Here is a 19,409-nt window from a genome sequence, read left to right on the forward strand (position 1 = left end):
GGAGGTGGGTACAATTCCGGGTAAGATCACTTCCTGGAAACCGCATAGAGACGAACGGTCTGGCTTTTAATTGGTTTAAAATCCATGCTTTGTTACAGAGCATTCACTGCTCAGCCATTGGAACGATGAGAAAGCAAAGTGGGTGGGGTTGTAGAATGAGACTTCTGGGACCTGTAGTTAATAAAATGATATAGTGGACGTGTGGTTACTATTCCATGACGTGGTCTTAAGACATACGTAGCCGCTAACTACTCTGCAAACATGAACATTTGCATAATATAACTTGCCATTCGCTCAATTATTAGCTGCCAGTTACTATAATAATAATGTCGTGAGCGCCAACAGTCCACCTTGATTTTGGTTGCAAGCTAGTTCAGAGACAATTATTTAACATTAGGGTTATAACATTAACTAAACTCTTCTAAACACCTAAAAAACGGGAAGACGAATTGTTTCTTGACGCAAAACGGCATGATTTTATCGACACTTGTTATGCTTTTTATGGGCTTAATTTTAGCATCACTCGTACAACCTCATGCGCTTTTAAACCACACCCAACGTTGTAACTCCTAAAACAAGTGTGAGGTGAATTCAAGACGCTGTGACGTTGGCTACCTCTGGCCTGTGGCCACAGTACAGTCCCAGGGGTATCAGCATAATCTCGCAGAGAGAAGATGGTTGATAAATTGGGAACTGGGCTAATAGCTCAAAGATGGTTGATTCACATACTCGTAGAGATGCTGTCCTTTGATCTTTAAGCAAAGTACTTCACCTCAATTGATTGATTCAGTAAAATATCCAGTTAAATAGACGTTAGTTAATAGAAGAAGTTAAGACAACACACAAGTTTGCAAATCACTCTGGATAAGAGCCTCTGTTAAATGCCTAATGTATAGATGGATTCAAAAGCTGTCCTTTCTTGGTCTGCACAGAAGCGCTCATTTTATGTAACACCCTCATTAACTCCAACATTGTTCTGAAATTGCAACTGTCTTCTACTCTGGAACGGGCGTTTAAAAGAAATGTAGTGGAAAGTCTGTTTACTCCTTTATATATTAAGTGTTTATCAAGTAAAATGTGTTTAATTACGTTTAATCACAAAAAAAAGGGAGGGGGGGGGGGGGGGGGGGGGGGTGGGTTCAGCAAATTTGTTTTCAGGAAAGATTTGTTTATCATCCTTGCAAAAAAAAAAAAGTGCTGTAAATATTTTTCTGAAATGTAAACTGAAGTTCTGAAGCTTATTTTAATTGTCATACAGAGCCTTTTGTCTCCCTCAGGTGGCTTGTTGGGGTAAAAAGTAATATAATAAGGATCAAGGTTACTTTGACTCATAGTTATCTGAAATTTGATTAAAATATAAATATAATTTGGTTGGCAATATTTTACACTTATGGTAGCAACATAATCATATAAAGATGAAAATAAAATCAGCCCAACATATGGCATTCTGGGATGGCTGGAACTGAACTCTGTTGTGTAAGTCTGGTGTGAAAGTTTTAATATGAATACATACCATAGTTAAGACAATATTCTCATTTTAACATAATCAGTGATTTTATGCTAGGTGTGTGAGAGAAGCGTTACATCTGAGAGACAGGCATTTCTTTTCAATTTAGATAAAAGGAAAGACACACGTAACAAAACAATGGTTTATTTCTTTCAGCCAATTTCAAAATAAACGCCGATACAAACACACAAAGCAAATGTTAATATAGCTAGATAAATTCATTTCAAATAAATCTTAACATCCAAACCATTAGAAATTATAAAAGGATCACTTGAATACAGGTGAGGATTGTTTATTGGCCCTTAATTGCTAAAAATATATTCAGGACTATGTAACTATTATAAAATACTTAACGGTGCTCTCAAAATGATCAACAAAAGCTTGTTCTATAAAAATAAGAATGACAGTGGGGCTGATGTGGTTGTAAAGGCTGAGATGGGGGTTGGGCTAAAGAGACAGAGAGGAAAGGGGTGGAGCTTAGGTCATGAAGACGAATCAAAAATGAGAAGAGGATTTCTCTGCAGCTGGCTCAGCCGGTGGTTTCCCCTCCTCAGACTTGGAGCTGTGCTGCAACAGAAACACAGCCATTCAGTTTATCAGACAGACAGGAAGTATAGCGACACAGCGTATTAAGCTGTGTACATCTGAATGTGTGGAGGCCCACCTTGGCCCTGAAGAAAAGGTTGATGACCCCTTTGGAGCGGCGGTCAGGAGTGCGGTCCGTTGGGAGGCAGACGGACACGCTCTTACTGTCCCGGCGAGAGCGCGCAGTCTCTCCTTCCTCCCCCCCATTGGCCACTGACAGAGACAAACCTGTAGAGCACGCAGGAGGAAGAAGGTCAAAGAAGATGTAGGCAATGTGCACTGTGTGCGCGCGCGTGTGTGTGTGCATGTATATGCACATCTCACCTGTGATAGTAGGCAGGGATCTGGAGTTGGTACTGGTCAGAGCAGTGCTGTTCTCGCTGGCGTCTGACAGGTTTGTGTCACTGCGGAACTCCTGCTTCTTTGACAGCTGGAGGGTGAGAGTGAGTGTACACTATAACACTGACACATTGACACAAAGGGCTCTCCTCCAGGGGGTACAGATGGAGCTACACCACATTTGCAACATCACATTTCTGTGCTCTAGTCTTGTCTTTGGAGTAGCTCCTTCAAATCACCTTTCATCTCCTCATGCTCTGATAATTCCTGTTCCCATTCCCCTGCATGACCTTCTCAAGTTCCCTTCCTCTATCATTCTCTCTTCCTTGCTCACACGTTCTCTCTCTCTCTCTCATACCCTCTTGCTATCCAAAGTGCTTGTCCTTTCTTTCTCCTCACTGATGAAGATCATGCTGCTCCTCTTCTGCCTCTTCTTGGATTTGCGCAGACGAACCTCCCCCTCTCCTGTGGCCCCCTCCTCCACCGCGCTGACGCTTCCACTGGACCGCTGCAGGGTGGGGGTCCGGGGGGTTGGGGATTCAGGGAGCAGACTAACACCACATAGAGAGAGAGAGAGAGAGGGAGGGGGAGAGAGAGACAGAGAAAGAGCAATGCTTTCTCCTGTGAACATGTATGTATAATAAACTTCAGGTTTGCATTGATTGTATACATACATTATTATATTATTTTCTGTACTGAACTATCTGGTTACTCTTTTTTAATCTGAATTTCTACCAAAAGTTTTTCTACTGAAAAAAAGGTAGATACAGACATATACTTGAACACCAAAAGAGGTAATCAATTCAAATTTTGTAAAGCCTATAACTGCCATTTTTTCACACTCAGCCAAGCTTCAGATCTTTCATCTCCACTACACTGTTACCACTGCACCAGTAGGTGGCAGCAATGAACTGTTTTTCCCCTAGCTGACCCTTCTTCAGTTTTTGCTAAAATAAATAAATAAATAAAATAAATAATAATAATAATTAAAAAAACAGGATGTTGTCTTATCTTTTTGATTATATTCAAGTCTAGGTACCAATATTAAGTTATGTTTCCTCTTAGGTTAGCATACAGTATGTCAATACTGCATAAATACAGAAGCAAACAGGCTAAGCACAACATAGATGATTTAGCTGATATTCAGAAGAATACAGTAAAATACTGTACAACTAACTACACAAGAATGAGTGAGGGCATAATATTCATTTTGGCTCTCTCTTGTGAGTTTGTGTGTGTGTGTGTGTGCGCGCGTATGTGTGTATGTGAATAATTCAAATAATTATGCACATTTTCTGTATTTCTGTGAAGATTTTTTTTAAATTAATATGGTACATTAATTCACATAAAGAGTTTAGCAGCAGAGTCATAACATTGTGCTGCAGCCAGGCTCAATTTACTGATGCACCCAAACATGGCCTCACAAATGTAATGGGCTTTTCACTGCCTGTGCCTCTGCTTTGTCACTCGCACCCAATACAGACACACAATATTTCGTGAATTTTTTATTTGACTGCAAGACAAGTGAGAGAGTGAGGTTGAGACTCACAAGAGAAAATAAAAAGTTTGAGGGAAAATATTTACAGTTGAATTCAGTTAAACAAAAGAGGAAGAGAGACAGAGAGGACTAGAGGAAGAGACAGCTACGGAAATTGAGAGAGAGAGAAAGAGAGAGAGAGAGAGGGTGTGTGTGTGTATGAGAGAGAGAGAGTTTGTGAGAGTGAGAGAGAGGGTGTGTGTGTGTGTGAGAGAGAGAGAGAGAGAGAGACTGTGTTTGAGAGAGACAGAGAGAGAGAGTGAGTGTGTGTGTGTGTGTATGCGTGTGTGTGAGAGAGAGAGAGAGATGGGGGAGTTTGAGGCAGAAGGCATATTAATACCTGTCAGGATGTGTCTTGGTGGGGGTCCCACACTCAGAGGAGCCCCCCAGTGAGGCGATGGATATGATGGACTGACGGTAGGAGCGCATCACAGACCGAGGGCGGCTGGACCTGCGGTCATCCATATCCGGCTGAGAGACAGGGGCACAGAGATGACTTTGGCATGTTTCTTATGCAATGGCCTTGTTAAAATGAACCGAAGAGTATGTTTCTAAATACAACGATATTTTTAAACGTTCAAGGTATATATTGACAATATGTACCTGCCTTTACCTATTCATCTGTTAACCTTGATCATGACAAAATTAGAGGCCAGTGGTGTGTGTGTGTGCATGAGAGAGGGAGTACTCTGTTAATGAGTGTGAATTAACAGAGTAGTCTATAGGTAAGTTTCAAGCACAGTTGTATGTCCAGCTGTACTGTGTGTGTGTGTTTCGCGCATGTGTGTGTGTATGCACGCGAGCACGTGCATGTATGCATGCGTGCACTTGCATGTGAGTGTGACTGTTACTGTGTGACAGGGCTTGCGAGTGTGCTTGTGTGACTGTACACACATTTTATTTCGGGTGAATGTGTGTGTGTGTTTGTGTGTAGATTCACCTACACTCACACAGCTAAGGCTGATTGGTAACTAGCCCATCTATTGCTTGGGGCCCTCATCAGACCTATTTATAAAGACCTTAAAAATAGATGTCTGGTTGTGTTTCCTCAAACATCCTTCTCCCAGAAAAATTGTTGGGGAACAATTTTGTGTTGTTCATCTCGCTGGAACATTCTTTGCTTGCTCTTTTTATTTTCCTACCCCTAGGAAGCAAAAACGCAATGGCCGTCGGCCACTTTAAGACATTTGGTACGCAGGTATGTTTCTTCTGCCAGAATCATCCTTACATCCAGCCATTTTGTCACAGCACGTATTTGTTTTCTTCTGGAGTTGCCCCACAGTCAATACACTTATTTATTCGGGATATTGAGCACAGGAATGGAAGCGCACAACAGCGCCATCAAAAAGTACTGAACTGAGACAGGCTCCTCTTATGTTCTTAATATTTTTCATACTTTTCATCCGTATCTGTCTTCACAGTGTGCACAAACACAATCCACCCTGGTGACATTGACCTTTTGTGTTAGCCTGGTTTAAGCTGTAAGAGTGTGGTCAGTGAGCCCAACAAATCTCCAGCATCTGTCTCTGCACCTCTTGCAGCGCAAAGATTCTCTGCCAGCATCGGGTGTGTTTTTAGGGCCCGACAAAACATCTTCCTGTATTTATTACCGTAATGTGTTTAATAATTTAACCTGCTCTGATTTGTTGCTGGTTGGCAGTGCTGGGCTGAGCAATTATAAATTAGTTTTGGTTATTAATCAGTTTTACGTCTCGCTGAGTAAGAGCTCTTTTTAGTGCTCAGCTCTTGGGTGTATAGGGCTTTAAAATACAGCCTGTCTCGGCGACTTGCGACACATCCAGAATTTTATTGTTGTGCTTTGACTATCTATTATCAATGAGATCATGCCTTATTCTCCCCTGCAATTTTTTCTGTTCTTATAAGCTATTTTAAGCATATCTCTGTAAGTAAGATTTAATGTAAACTTAACTTTAAGGTAATGGGCTGGATATCACTATTGATCAATTTGCACCAAATTTCTCTCCCTCCCTCCCTCCCTCCCTCCCTCCCTCTTTCTGTCTTCCTATCTCTCTCTCGCTCTTACCAGTTCTCTTGTTCCATACTCCCTCTCCACCTTCTGTTTCAGCTGTTTGAAACACTCTTCCATGCGGTCATGGAAAGGTCGAAGGTCGTCCGTTACCCTTCTGCCATGCAGGCTGATACCTCTAGCCAGTAAGGGAGTCTGTCAGGGTCAGAGGTCATCAAGGTCAAATAGATCACACCTGAATTCACTGTTTGATTATTATAAAAATGTATGGTATTTAAACATGCATTACATCCCCCTCCCTGCTTTTTACCTGCCAGGCAATGAGGTCTTTGAGATGAACCAGCTTGTCTTTGTCTTCTGGATGCTTCTGCACATACTCTTCTGTGAAGAATGCCTTGAGAGAGACAAAGATATGTGTTGTATTATTCAACCTTTTAAAAAAAAGTATTTTTATATTATTATAATAGAATGACAATGAGGAAGAATTAAGATGGAGCAAGGGGAACACAGAGGAGGGTGTGATATATTTGCATATCTGTGTAATTTAAAATTTAAAGCATAAAGTATAGAGTTTAATATGAACCCAGCACGCCCATTACACTGATATTCAAACAAACACACACACACACACACACACACAGGCATGCAGGAGCAAGCACATTCCTCACCTTCTCATACTTGGCAAAGCCACCCATGACAGCAGGGTCCACGATACCATTGAGCAGCATAGAGAGTGGGTTTATGGGAAGACTGTCATCACCCTGATACTGGTTTATCATGGTCAGGATTTTCTCATTGGTGGTCCCCATGGTCTCAATAGCATTCTCCAAAGGACTGATTGTCATCTGATATAAATACATAAAACATACTCGGACACATACACACACAAAAATACAACAGAAATACGTCTTCGTTTTTTGTTTTTTAAATGAATGACCAAATATATGATATGGTACTGTACTCATTTAGTGTACCTAATTGTACTTTTATACTAGCTAATTTACAGAAATGCTGATGATTATAGGTATGATTATCTTCATATCTTGCAAGACCAAGAGAGAAAGATATTGGTACTGACATGCGTTGTGTTGGTGACTTCAAACCAGGGAAGAATTCCAGGGAGTTTGTAGGCTGTGAGGAAGGTGGTGCGTTCAATCCACATCGACTGGGGGAGGATCAATTTAATTGAACAGAAGAAGTAGTGTGTGTGCGTGTGTGTGTGTGTGTGGGCACAAAGGGAGAGGGAGAGAGAGGAGGGGGAGAGGTCAACAAACAGACAGAAGTGAATTAATAGGCTTGTACACATCTTCAGTCTCAAATTTCTTTGGTTTTAAAATTTAATGGTGTTTATTGCACATCTGGGAGGAATATGTGTGTGGATGGATTCTCACAGCAAATTCATTGTCGGGGTCCACAGAACCCTTGCGCACTGGTTTGGAGTAGTGGAAACGCTGCACGTAGTTGGATTTGTAGAAACTACAAGACAGACAGACAGACAGAGATAGATATGAGGCATTGTTGATTCCCTCTTCCTGTGTAATTATCGCATCAGAAACAGGCACTGTGATTTATGGGTGAAAACAAAGGCTCAAGAGTGTGATTTGTGAGTGAGAAAAGGGCTTCAGGGCATAAGGCACTGTCATTGGCTTATAAGAAGAGATGATTGTCTTTGTTAGAGGTTGTGTGATTGGCTTATGAGAGCAAGATATCTCAGGTAAAGGTACTGGGGTTACTGAATGAGAGCACGGGCTCTGGGTTGAGTGGTAATCTGATTGGGAATAAGATTTTATTTGTGGTCAAATCTGTGGTCTTACTTGATGATCTGGTCGGGCACAGGCTTGTTCTTCAGGCGAGGGGGAATCTCCAGAACTGGCTGAACTGTGAAACACTGGATGTCTGGTGCAATTGGGTCAAGATAAATAACACATCACTCTGTACTGTGGAGCAGAGAGGCCCCCCATTTCCCTGCTCCCATACTGACTATACCCCCTCCTCCTGTAAAGGATACACTGCAGTTGGGAGTTGCGGATGTCCTCTCCAGGTGTGCTGGTGGTGTTGAGGCGCACAGCACTGGGGAACTGGCTCATCAGCTGGCTCTGGAAGTCCTCTCGTCGCTCGTACTCCTTCCCCCGGTGGATAAACACCTTATTCTGCACATAGAGAGAAGTACAGCGCACACACACTTACAATCTAAACACATAACAATGCATGCTCACAAACTATTACAAACTACACATGCACACAGTTACATTCACACACGCACACACATGGACACATACACACGTACACACACACACTGCGCAGTATACAGGCGTAATTTTGCCAGGTACACTCTAGCATTAATTATCCCTTTAAAACAGGTTACTCCTCTCTATACTAACCCAAAGAAACAAATAACAGACTTAGAGAAAAAGCATCGCTCTTTATTTGGTGTTTATTATGAGCCCTAGGCATTCAAACTAGGTGACTGTAAATGGGCAATAGCAACCCCCTTATGTGGTCCTGCTGGGCCCTCATAATCAAAATACGTTTGCGCTGCAGTGTTCCTTCAGAGAACTAATAAAACCTTCCAGTGATAGTGGACACCAGAAGTGCCTGCATTTGTTTGTGTATAAGGGCCTCTGTGTGTCTTAAATTGCCCAAGGAGTTGCTTTTGATAATGGAAGAGGAGAGAGGGAAACAAACTTGAAGAAATAGGCTAAGGTGAACTGGCCACTTTGTTAAAATGAGATATTGCAAGAACCTTGAATCTGAACCTCAATATCAAAGCATACTCTCCCTCTCTCATTCACCACAATCTAAACATATGAGGTTTCCAACACACTAACATAATCACATTAACACATTTTTATAGTTTGTGAATACATACCTGTAACAGTTAGTGCAATTACAACTACTACTACTACGACTACTGCTACTACTACTTCTACTACACACACACACACACACACACACACACACACACACACAAACGCACCCTCAGAAATGGGGGATATCCACAGCCATAGTACCCCACAGCAAAATAGTCTGGTTTTGGCCGCAGGATTTTCATGATGTTTTCATAAAACTTTGCCTGCTGTGTCTGCAAAAGAGTAAAAGAGAAATATTAAATATGTGTTTGTCCATTTGTGCATGCGTTTCTGTGTATACACAGCTCCCCAGTGGGATATCTCCCTGCTGGGGCCAACCAACTTCACAGGGAAAAAAATTAACATTAATAAATTTTAGTTTATGGAACCTGGCTGTACTGTAGCTCTCTCTAATTGCAACGATAATGAGAGCATCCTACAGGAAGGATGCAGCTGTGCCAGGATCTGGAGCAACAGATTAGCCCGAGTAACCCAGCCTACTACATCAGAGAGAGCAGTGTCATGACAAACGCATCGCAGATGGCTCCTACAATCAGGTGACTCAGTTACACATATTTCAGCTGGCATTCAGCTGCTTGCGTCTGAGTCAGTGTTACAGATGTAGTGGGAGGAGTCAGTGTTGCAGATGTGGTGGGTAGAGTCAATGTAGCAGATACAGTGGGTGGAGTTAGTGATGCAGATGTGGTGGGCAGAGTCAGTGATGCCGATACAGTGGATGGAGTCAGTGTAGCAGATGTAGTCTGTAGATTCAGTGTAGCACATGCGGTAGGTAAAGTCAGCATAGCAGATGTAGTGGGTGGAGTCGGTCATGCCGATATAGTGGGGGAGACAGTAATACTCAGCCTCTTTACCAGACTCTGACTCAGTAGCTCGTAGTCAAACACCTCCATCTCATACTGTTCAGCCAGCTCCTTACAGAGAGCAATAGCCTCCTCCCACATCTGGAGACGAGGACAAAATGAGACAAAAACACCAAATGACAAATGAATAAATTAAATATATAGCGGATGTTCTGTGAAATTCCTTTGCAGCACAGTTTAATTATTTTATTTTCACTAAAGCTGAATACTGTTCAATTTGAATTCACAGTCAGCTCCAGAGAGACCCACAGTGTCACAGTTGATTCCACAGACACAGTAAGCTCCAGGGAGTCTTGGTTGGCTCTCACGGAGTCACAGTGTCACAATCAGCTCCACTGAGTCACAGTCAGTTCCGGAGCGAGTCAGTGTCACAGTCAGCTCCAGGAATCATAGTCAGCTCTAGGGAGTCACAGCATCAGTCAGCTCCAGGGAGTCATGGTCACCTCTAGAGAGAGTCACAGTGTCACAGTCAGGTCCACTTTGAGCTCCTAAATGAGCACTTCAGAACCCCATTGCAGTTTTGCAGAAATGGCTCTGAAACAGCTTTGAAAGTAAAATGGAAAAGAGGGGAATTGAAGTGGATGCTGCCACATTCAAGGAGTGAATTGAAAGGAGCTTCTCTTGAGATGCAAATATGCCACTGTATGTTTGCACTGATAAGGAACAGAATACAATGCATAACACTGAAATTATTTACTGGTATTTATCTATTGTTATTAATGACATATAAATCACATTTTAATTAACTATTAGTAGTAGTGCTATACATTATTATTTGCCATTAATAATGGCCTGGTTTTAACGGTCTGGTTTAAAAAGTAAATCATGTTTTACTGTGACCTACAGAAGTAAGTCTTTAATAGTAACAGTCAGTGCCATAAGACAGCTGGTTGGTCGTAAATGGAATCCTATTTCCAAGTCCAGCTGGCTCTATTAATTATAACCACACAGGATACAAAAAACGTTTCTCAGGTGGGGATATTTAAAGTTTTATTGTGTTGATTCCTGCTATGGCTTCCTAGACTTTGTACTGATCCACATCATCACGCTGTAAAAATGGTGGTAGACTTGGCTATTTGCATCTGCCTTTCAGGAGCAACGTGACAAAAAGGCGTGACAATTTCCCAAAATATCCTAAGGACCCAAAAGATTAAGGCACTTTGTCCCAGTTTTGCCGGGTGCAGTACGGCATACTGTCAGAGGGGGAGGTACTGTGCTGACCTTGCCCTTGTCGAAGTACCCAATGATTTTATTGTAGAGAGTCTCCTTAAGCTGCCGCTGCGTCTGAGAACTGGAGAAATCCATCTGCGGGCTACACTGGTCCTCTGACCACTGAGGGAGGGAAGGAGAGAGAGAGAGGGGAGAGAGTGATAGAGAGACATGGGGGGAGGGAGGGAGAGAGAGACTGACTTTTAAAAGCCCTTTATTTCCTGCTCACATTGAAGCAACAGTTTTCCCCTTAGTGAAAACAGACTCACCTTCATCATTGACGTATCATAGCGAGAGGGGGGGGGGGTAAATTCACTTGGGTGAGAGAGAGAGGGAGGGAGGGTAAGGAGAGTGAAGGAGACAGGGGTGAGAGTAAATTCACTTGGGTGAGAGAGAGAGAGAGAGAGGGGGGGGGGAGAGGGAGAGAGTGGTGTACTCTTGGTGTTGCGCGTGTCAGCCTATAAGCGGCTAATGGCTCACGCTTTTTCGACAGCTAGCTATAAGGTGAATTAAAAGTTGAATTAGAGAAGGGGGTTAATGCAATATACACAGCGATCCTCAGAGACTGTAATTCACTGTGCTGCACAGGTCTGAGAGCTGCAGCCCACATCATAAAACAAGCAAGCAGCTCTGGCAGCAGTACTGCTTGCACATTTCTCCGTGAGCACTGCCAAGAGTACCTACTTACAAACAAGCCAAAACCTTTAAGCCCCTACACCTGCACCCATTGCCTTCGGCACCCCATACTGGGTGTGGGTGTGTGTGTGTGTGTGCGCGGGTGTGTGTGTGTGTGCGCGCGGGTGTGTGTGTGTAGCCCACTGCTGAGCTCTCTCCACTGCACTGTGTGTGTTTTACCTGCAGTGGCGAAGGTGGACATTTCCTACCTTGAGCAGACGTGAGTGCAGTAGCAAGGTGTATGCGGCTTCAGTGAAGTTCTCAGTGTCCAAATGAAGATCTCTTAGCTTGTACAGGTACCTGTAAGAGTCCCACACACAAACACACACACACACACACACACACACAACGGAGGCACACAGCCATGCGCACACACATACACATGCACATAAAGCAATGAGTACACAGACCCACATAAGTGCAGAAACAGGCAAGTTGCGCTTAGAGGGCACAGTCAAACAAACAGAAATCACTGTTTTTCCATCCCAAATGCAAGACCCAAGGACACAGTCAGTGCAATGAGCAAACTTGTCCAGTAGATGTCTCTCTATAATTACAGGCATTGCTGAACCTTTGCGCTCTGTGTTTGTCTGGCTCCTGTCAGCCTTGATGTCGGAAATCAATTTATCTGGATGACACACATCATACACACATGTCAATAGGTTAATACTTGAGCAGGAAAAGGCAACTGTCAACACAATGTCCGCTTTAAGGCTTAATAACACCACGTACTATGGAAGGACAGACGAAGTGTCTAGACTGAGAAAGTGAAAAAAAAAATGTCAAAGGGAACCAATCAAATAACTTATTCTTAACACATAAATGAAATAAGAATTTCAGGACTAAAATATTGGGATATGTTGCTGGCTTGGTCTCTAGTGATTATCGATAGGCTGGGCTGTTTAACTGATAAGACTCCAGTTTAATTTAGTTCTCACTTGCAGCAATACTAGAGAGGAGGGAGCAGGGCCCACCCCCAAGCTCTTTCACACTGTTTATCACATATCCTTTTCCTGGGCATAAATTAAACATGCTCTACTTTATGGCTGTCTTCCTGTCTTACCGCAAACATCTCTCCAGGCCCTCATTCCTTCCATCACTCTCCTTTTCCCCCTAACCTCTCTTTTTCTCTTTCCCTCTCTGTCATCCTCCCTCTCTCTCTCCTCCTCTCTCCTGAGATGAGTGCACATGCTGCCTAGAGAGGATCAGTCGATCCTCCGGGTTTTAACATTAATTCAGTATGACTGGGGATAATCTCCAGCCAGATTATACAGGGACACACACCATGCACTCTTCCGCACACGTACGCACGACACACACAAACCACATAGCGCACATATGCATCTGTGTACAAATGTATGCACACACCATCTGGGCATCATCATTATAAGCATGTTTAAACTGTGATGAGCACGTGTGTGCTCACACACACACACGCACACACACAAGCTCACTGAATAGTTTGTGTGTATGAGAGAGTGTGTGTGTGTGTGCGTGTGAGTGTGTGTTTGTGTGTGTGCTAGTGTGTCACTTTTTCATGGAGAATGTCCAAGCAAACATTTTCAGGTTTTACTTGCAGAAATTGCAGAAAAACAAAATGTACAGATGGCAAAAGTTAGTATGAAATAAATAATTATATAACCTGTATTATCACACACAGAATTTAATTGAAATAACCTAATATACTTACATACATTATGTTAATAATTACATTAAACTGTATGTTCAGGTATAAAATACAATTATAGATGCCTTTATGATCAGTCAGTGTATAAAAATCCTCATCAGATTTATCATAATAAAATAACAATCACCTGATATACATTCCTTCACGGTTGATGTCGTTGTAGAAATTCTGAAAAACAAAAATACACGTGTGAAAATGATATTGCTTTTGTATCTCAACGATTAAACACTTTGGATGAGTGAGAGCTTATGAAGTAAAGCCAAATGAGGTGCTAGCCAGGTTCGGTGATTAATGACTAAGGGAGCGGGACCCCACTGTGCGGGAGGCGGGGCCTCACCAGGAGATTGACAGTGCAGCTCATGCGGTTGTTGCGGCTCTCGTCGCTCATGACGGCCCTGTAGTCCAGCAGGCGTTCCAGCAGCCCCCTCACCAGGGTCACAAAGTGCTGCACCTGGGGGACCAGCTGGGGCCAGTCTGACGCACACTCCAGCAGGCTGAAACGCAGACGGAGGGCCTGATTCGCTAAGACCTTCTACCACTACCAAGTCTTCTACCACTCATAAAACCAGTAACGTGACCAGCGATTGGCCATGGCATTTGTCTCGCACCAATCACTGATCGCGTTATTACTTCTGCGTGCGCTAAAAGGTTTTCTGTATGCTTTAAGGCCACGGAAAATCAGGCTCAGAGACGCACAGGTAAATTTGCAGGAAAGGGGATGCAGAGAGGCGGTGTGCTTGAACGACAGTTGCCGGGGGCGACTCACATTGTCTGCAGAAGCTCCATGTAACGTTCGTCTCCTCCGCCTCCCTCCACCTCGTGGTCAAGCTTCAAAATGATCTCATTCTCAAACTGCAGGAGACAGGCAGAGTGTAGTATGTGCAATGTGCTTCATGTTTGTAAAATGTGTACAGTGTGTATACCATGTCCACTGTTATAATGTGTACAGGGTACAGTATGTTAGGGTTAAAATATATGGATGACTTATATTATATATGTGTGTATTTTTACTCATATTGACTAATACAATAACTAACACTGTAGTTTAGATGGGAGGGGGCCTGGACTGGTGAGGGTGCTCTGCCTAAGCTTTCTCTCTCAGAAGTAATAAACCTCATTAACTTTACTTGGGAGACCTTTGAAACATAACAAGTGATGATTTGTGATCACTGGAAGCAGACACGAGCGATGTGACATGAATGATATAAATGCTCAGAGGGACTGCCCCTCTGTAGTTACTGAAGCATCTTTGTTGTGTGAACTGACTCCCCTTCTGTAGAACAACGAACACTGATTATCTATAGTTACAGCCTGAAATATTTTTGTGGAGTCTTACGAGAGTGGCTTCTTCATTAAAAAGTGGAGATACATGTAGGTCAAAAACTTTCCATTTGCATTTATAAATGTTGTCGCCACATTTTAAAAATATGTATCATTTATCCCATTTAGATAAAATATCATTACTTTTCCATTTGCTTGTCATGTGTGATAAATGAACAATTAAGAAAAGCTATTAAAACACATAAAGCAATAGTGATAAAATATTTCAGGCCCACGATCAATAGCAATTATAAAACCCGACTAACAGAAGTAATAGTGCTTATTAAGAAGAACAAGAGAAACACAGGTGAAAACACAGTACTCAATGATGTCAGTGATCTTGATTATTGCCTTCCCAGTCTTTAATTAATATAAAAAGTGATTATTCTTAGATTTTTGTTTAGCATTAGCATACCATGCGCTGTAAACGCAATGCACAAACTTGACCATGTTAGCTGTGTTTGCATAGCATGGAATGTTCTCTACAGTATATAAGTGCTGCATTTTAAAAATAAATGCACTTCATGACCAAAATGATGCCATATCTTGATATTAATGAATGTGTATGGCAATGCAAGCTACAAAGCGCCCGCCATGCACTCTGATTATTAGTAGTATTATTATTAACATTTGCAAAAATCTTTGGCCTTTGGCAACAAGTTTGACTGTCCCATATTATATATTCTTCAGCAGGTATGCTAAGACACATCGTTTTGTCTGATGTTGATGTTGATAGCATTTTCAGTGCTTTCACGATGGAGAATTTAGCATTTTAGCACCAATAATAACCCGATGAAACCCCATGAAGATGAACTGCACATGCTGTTTTCAGGCTAAAACTTGTTCATCGAAGGAGTCCGTAGTGATTGGTGCCTCGTTTATGACTGGCGTAAAGCACAGTGAATGGTGATGAGTGCACAGAGAGGGCAGTACCTTTCTGAAGTGGCCAGAGTGTCCGTGCTCACACTGTATCATGTCGAAGAAGATGGGGATGGTGGCCCTGCGGAGCTCCTCCTCAGGGATCAGAGTCATCTCCAGGATGGGCCCCACCATCCCAGGGATGAAGCAGATCTTATTCACCCCTGTAACATGCACACAGACGCGCGCACACACGCACATCACATACGAGTGTCAGCACACGCGCCTGTCATTCACACAAAGGCATGCCCTCTGACCGCACCCACATTTACTTAATGAGAACCGCACCTTATCGAACCTGCGTTCTGCAGTTGTTCCAGTGACCTTCGGTATGCACTAACTGTATGTCGCTCAGGATAAACGCGCCTTCCAAATAAATGTAATGTAATGTATTTACATTTAGGCATTTAGCAGATTGCATATAAAAGTTGACCACCGGGGGCCAGAGTACCGGAGGGATACGAGCGAGAGGAGGGTTTCTTTCAGAACGGAAGGACAAGGTGACAGGAGGTATACGGGCCAGAGTGTTCCAGCATGACTGAAAGGCTTGATAACAGATTGCACTTGATAGGGTTCAGTTCCTCCCTCTGCACCATAAGCTGATTGCTTGCTCGGCTGACTGTAGATCCGATGAGCTGCAGAATCCTGCAGGCAGAGGGGCCTATGGACACATGCAGGGAGACCAGCAGGGAGGGAGCCGCTGCAGTCTATGGGGGGCAGAACAAGGGCCTGGACAATGAGCCGGGCAGCATGTGTCATCAGAAATAGATTTCGGAGAGATTTCGGAAGGGGTTGCGGAGAAAGAAAAGGCAGCTCCACATAACTGTCCCAGTGTCCTCTGGGTAATGTGAGAGATCCATGGGGGAGGAAGATGTAGCAGGTACAGTAGGTGGAGGACTCAGTTTTCGGGAGGATTACGTTTGAGCTTCTACCTGATCACCCGACTGGAAATGTCATTAAGAAAAGCTCTGATGCCCGAGACAGTGCGTACATCCGTGGGTGGAAAGGAGAGAAATACCTGTGCATGGTCTATTTAGCGATGGGAGAAAGATGCATGGGAGGATAGTATCGAGGCAGAATAAATCCCTGGTGTGCTCCTGTGATAAGGCTGTGGTACTTTCATATCGAGCCACGCCAGGCTTGGTATCATCAGAAAGTTGTGAAAAGAACTATTTGTGGGCATTGCCTGGGATACACACTTCTATTAAAGTTTCCAAAAGGACCTGCTGGTTAACTACTGTATATCAAATGTATAAAAGAGATCAAATAGAATCAGAATCACACATACACATTGACAAATATGGGCATGCACACACACGCATGCGCGCGCGCACACACACATAGACAAATGCATGTTGTACTGCTTCTATTTTTATTTTTTTTGTGCACTCACCCAGTTTGTACCACATGTCCCGAATTGCAAAGCCAATCAATCTTCTCATGTCCCCATATCTGAGATGAAGAGAAAGATGGAAGGGCAGAGACAGACAACGTGTGAATTATCTAGACTCCCAGTACAGTAGCAATTCTGAATCCAAGCACAGTCTGGCTCTACTGTTAATTTAAATAGACAGTCCTACCCACAGTGACTATATGAAAATAGTCCTGGTCTACTGTTACTATTAGCGAATAGTAACAGTATACACTGTAGTTACTGCAAGAGGCAATTTCCAATCTTTTCTTGTTTTAAGGGCATAGTCCAACAGAGCAATAGCACCAGTCTTACTGTTTCCGTAAGTGGATAGTCACAGACTAATGTAAGTAACTACTACTACTACTACTACTACTACTACTACTACTAATAATAATAATAATAATAACAATAACTCTCTAGTAATAAAAAAAATAATGCTAATGATAATTAGAGATTGGATCTTGGACTGCTTTACAAAGAAACAATTGGAATTCCTTCAAATACCACCAAAGGTAAACCTTTTCAGATACAAAAGGTCTAAAACACACTCACTTGGCGAGGATCTTGTTCCTCTTAGTAGGAGAGAAGTGCTGAAGCTGCAAGGACTCTTGGGTAATGAATGCCACAGCCAAATGGAAATAATTATTCCACAACTGTAAAGAAACCCACAGAGAGAAGGAGAAAAAGAAAAAGAAAGAGAGAGAGATAGAGAGAGAGGAATGCCTGTTATAGTAAGGTATTGGAACTTCAGATACAGTAATGTATTGCCCTGAGCATAAATGACATCTGCATAGGTAGACGGCTGACCTGCACTTCAAAGTTGTTGTTGTCCAGGAATTTGAGGTTCATGGTGTCAGCATAGGTATTGATGGCTCCGAGAAAGACTCTGATAAAAACAGATAGTGTGAAAGAGAATACGCTAAAATCCAATTCTGCATATGCTTTGTTGGAATACATTGTAAATGCACACTGTAAAATATTGCCAAAGCAAGTAAGCAGTTACAATATTATGTACAATATTATTCAATAATTAAAGAAATTAGCATTGTTACTCTGTTAATAATTTTTCAATTATGTTGTATTCACCACTTAAGCTGTACATCGGTAACCTTATTATATTTAAATACAAATAATTTAATAGAACAAATAAATGAAATCATTTTCATTTACATTTTCTGATTAAGAATATTCATTTAATTGTTTTATTGAAGGTTTAATTAAACTTTGATGGAGAAAGCACATTACTGTCTCAACCTCATGTCCACAGTAACTATACGATCTTGTATTCAACAGCAGAAATCCATTCTACACCAATGCACTTCATGCCATTCTTTCTCAATGGCTGAACTACTGTGAGTGATCAGGATCTGTCTCTGCTTTATATCTTTGATAGAGAAAGATTTTCTTCCAGTGTATTCTTGTCACCAAGTTAGGGCTCATCAGCAACTTTATTTGTGCTTAAGTTTCACTGCCCAACAATTCTCAACAAGAGATTGTTCTTTGTTTTATATTTTTTTCCTTCAGAGCAGTGGAAGTTTCATGGCTGGGCTGGCCAGAGTTCAGTGGATTTTTCATTTGTTCTGACAGAACTGACAGAACAGTTCTTCAAACCTCACTTACATATGGTGCAGTGGACTGGAAAGCATTATCGTTGGGTTTTGACCAAATTTTAATTGGTATGTTTTTGTAAGTGCTCTGCAAGCTTTTAATTATAATGCATTCACACATTTAAGATCACCAAGGAGCTGATTAGCAGACTACATTAAGTAGGATGTGCTTGGTGATGATGTTGCCTAGAGTGGTATTTTGTTAATGTCAATGTCAAAAAATGAAAGTACAGCCTTTCATTATTGGTTCGGTAATTGTAACTGAAAGTCAAGGACAAGGACAGACGACATTGTTCGAGCAGAGCCTTGCTGCAGTCTGCAACCGCTAACTTATTGATGTACGCGTACAGCACTGGACTTTCCTCATATCCCTAATCACTTTGAAGGAGTCTATATCAGAATCTATCGCTGCTAACAAAATGAAAAGTTTCTTTAAGGTCACCGCAGCAGGGAAATGCTTTCTTTTTTGGTCTAACGAAGGTGTTTATTTATGAAGGTGCATCCCATGTAAATACAAAAGAATAGCAACAGGCAGACCGAAGAATGCGTTCGTTACGGAAGGGTAATCATCTTGCGTTAATAATACCATAAAGAAGCCTTCCTGGGCTGCCGTTTAAAACGGACGCCTCGGTAATTGTTTGGGTCAAATTTATCTCCTGTTTTCATAGACTGGGGGACATAAACCTCTGGGTTCTGTGAGTCGGGGAGGAAGCGTCAGCACAGCACAAGGTTGAATAATTTAAACATGGCTTTCAGCAGTCTTTTAAGGATCTCAGTCCCAATGCTGTCAGGGCCAAAAGCATTTCCTGATTTCAAAGATTGGGTTTTTTTTATGGTAGTACTTGCAATAAAAATTGCGCGGAGGGTTTTATCTGTACGATTCAAACATCTCGC

The 19,409-nt window shown here is 42.2% G+C and overlaps 1 protein-coding gene across 2 annotated transcripts in view; it reads right to left on the reverse strand.

The window, feature by feature from the left end:
• Positions 1 to 1,635: 1,635 nt before the first annotated feature.
• LOC118223163 (dedicator of cytokinesis protein 2) overlaps positions 1,636 to 19,409 on the reverse strand; it is an 81,662-nt gene continuing 63,888 nt past the window's right edge. The window contains exons 29-51 of one of the 2 annotated variants that reach the window (XM_035409374.1): positions 17,716 to 17,794; positions 17,461 to 17,561; positions 16,888 to 16,946; positions 15,510 to 15,658; positions 14,023 to 14,108; positions 13,594 to 13,750; positions 13,384 to 13,424; positions 11,779 to 11,869; positions 10,907 to 11,017; positions 9,677 to 9,766; positions 8,933 to 9,037; positions 7,964 to 8,105; positions 7,770 to 7,851; positions 7,347 to 7,431; positions 7,034 to 7,120; positions 6,624 to 6,800; positions 6,266 to 6,349; positions 6,013 to 6,150; positions 4,309 to 4,439; positions 2,790 to 2,982; positions 2,417 to 2,522; positions 2,172 to 2,320; positions 1,636 to 2,069 (exon numbers count right to left, since the gene is read on the reverse strand). In XM_035409374.1, the coding sequence (XP_035265265.1) occupies positions 2,058 to 2,069; positions 2,172 to 2,320; positions 2,417 to 2,522; positions 2,790 to 2,982; positions 4,309 to 4,439; positions 6,013 to 6,150; positions 6,266 to 6,349; positions 6,624 to 6,800; positions 7,034 to 7,120; positions 7,347 to 7,431; positions 7,770 to 7,851; positions 7,964 to 8,105; positions 8,933 to 9,037; positions 9,677 to 9,766; positions 10,907 to 11,017; positions 11,779 to 11,869; positions 13,384 to 13,424; positions 13,594 to 13,750; positions 14,023 to 14,108; positions 15,510 to 15,658; positions 16,888 to 16,946; positions 17,461 to 17,561; positions 17,716 to 17,794 (2,455 nt within the window). In that variant the 3' untranslated portion in view covers positions 1,636 to 2,057. Of the gene's footprint in view, positions 2,075 to 2,171; positions 2,321 to 2,416; positions 2,523 to 2,789; positions 2,983 to 4,308; positions 4,440 to 6,012; positions 6,151 to 6,265; positions 6,350 to 6,623; positions 6,801 to 7,033; positions 7,121 to 7,346; positions 7,432 to 7,769; positions 7,852 to 7,963; positions 8,106 to 8,932; positions 9,038 to 9,676; positions 9,767 to 10,906; positions 11,018 to 11,778; positions 11,870 to 13,383; positions 13,425 to 13,593; positions 13,751 to 14,022; positions 14,109 to 15,509; positions 15,659 to 16,887; positions 16,947 to 17,460; positions 17,562 to 17,715; positions 17,795 to 19,409 lie in introns of both variants that reach the window. The other variant, XM_035409373.1, reaches the window with a different exon arrangement.

Source organism: Anguilla anguilla, chromosome 3 (genome assembly GCF_013347855.1).
Source record: "Anguilla anguilla isolate fAngAng1 chromosome 3, fAngAng1.pri, whole genome shotgun sequence".
NCBI classification, from domain to species: Eukaryota; Metazoa; Chordata; class Actinopteri; order Anguilliformes; family Anguillidae; genus Anguilla; species Anguilla anguilla.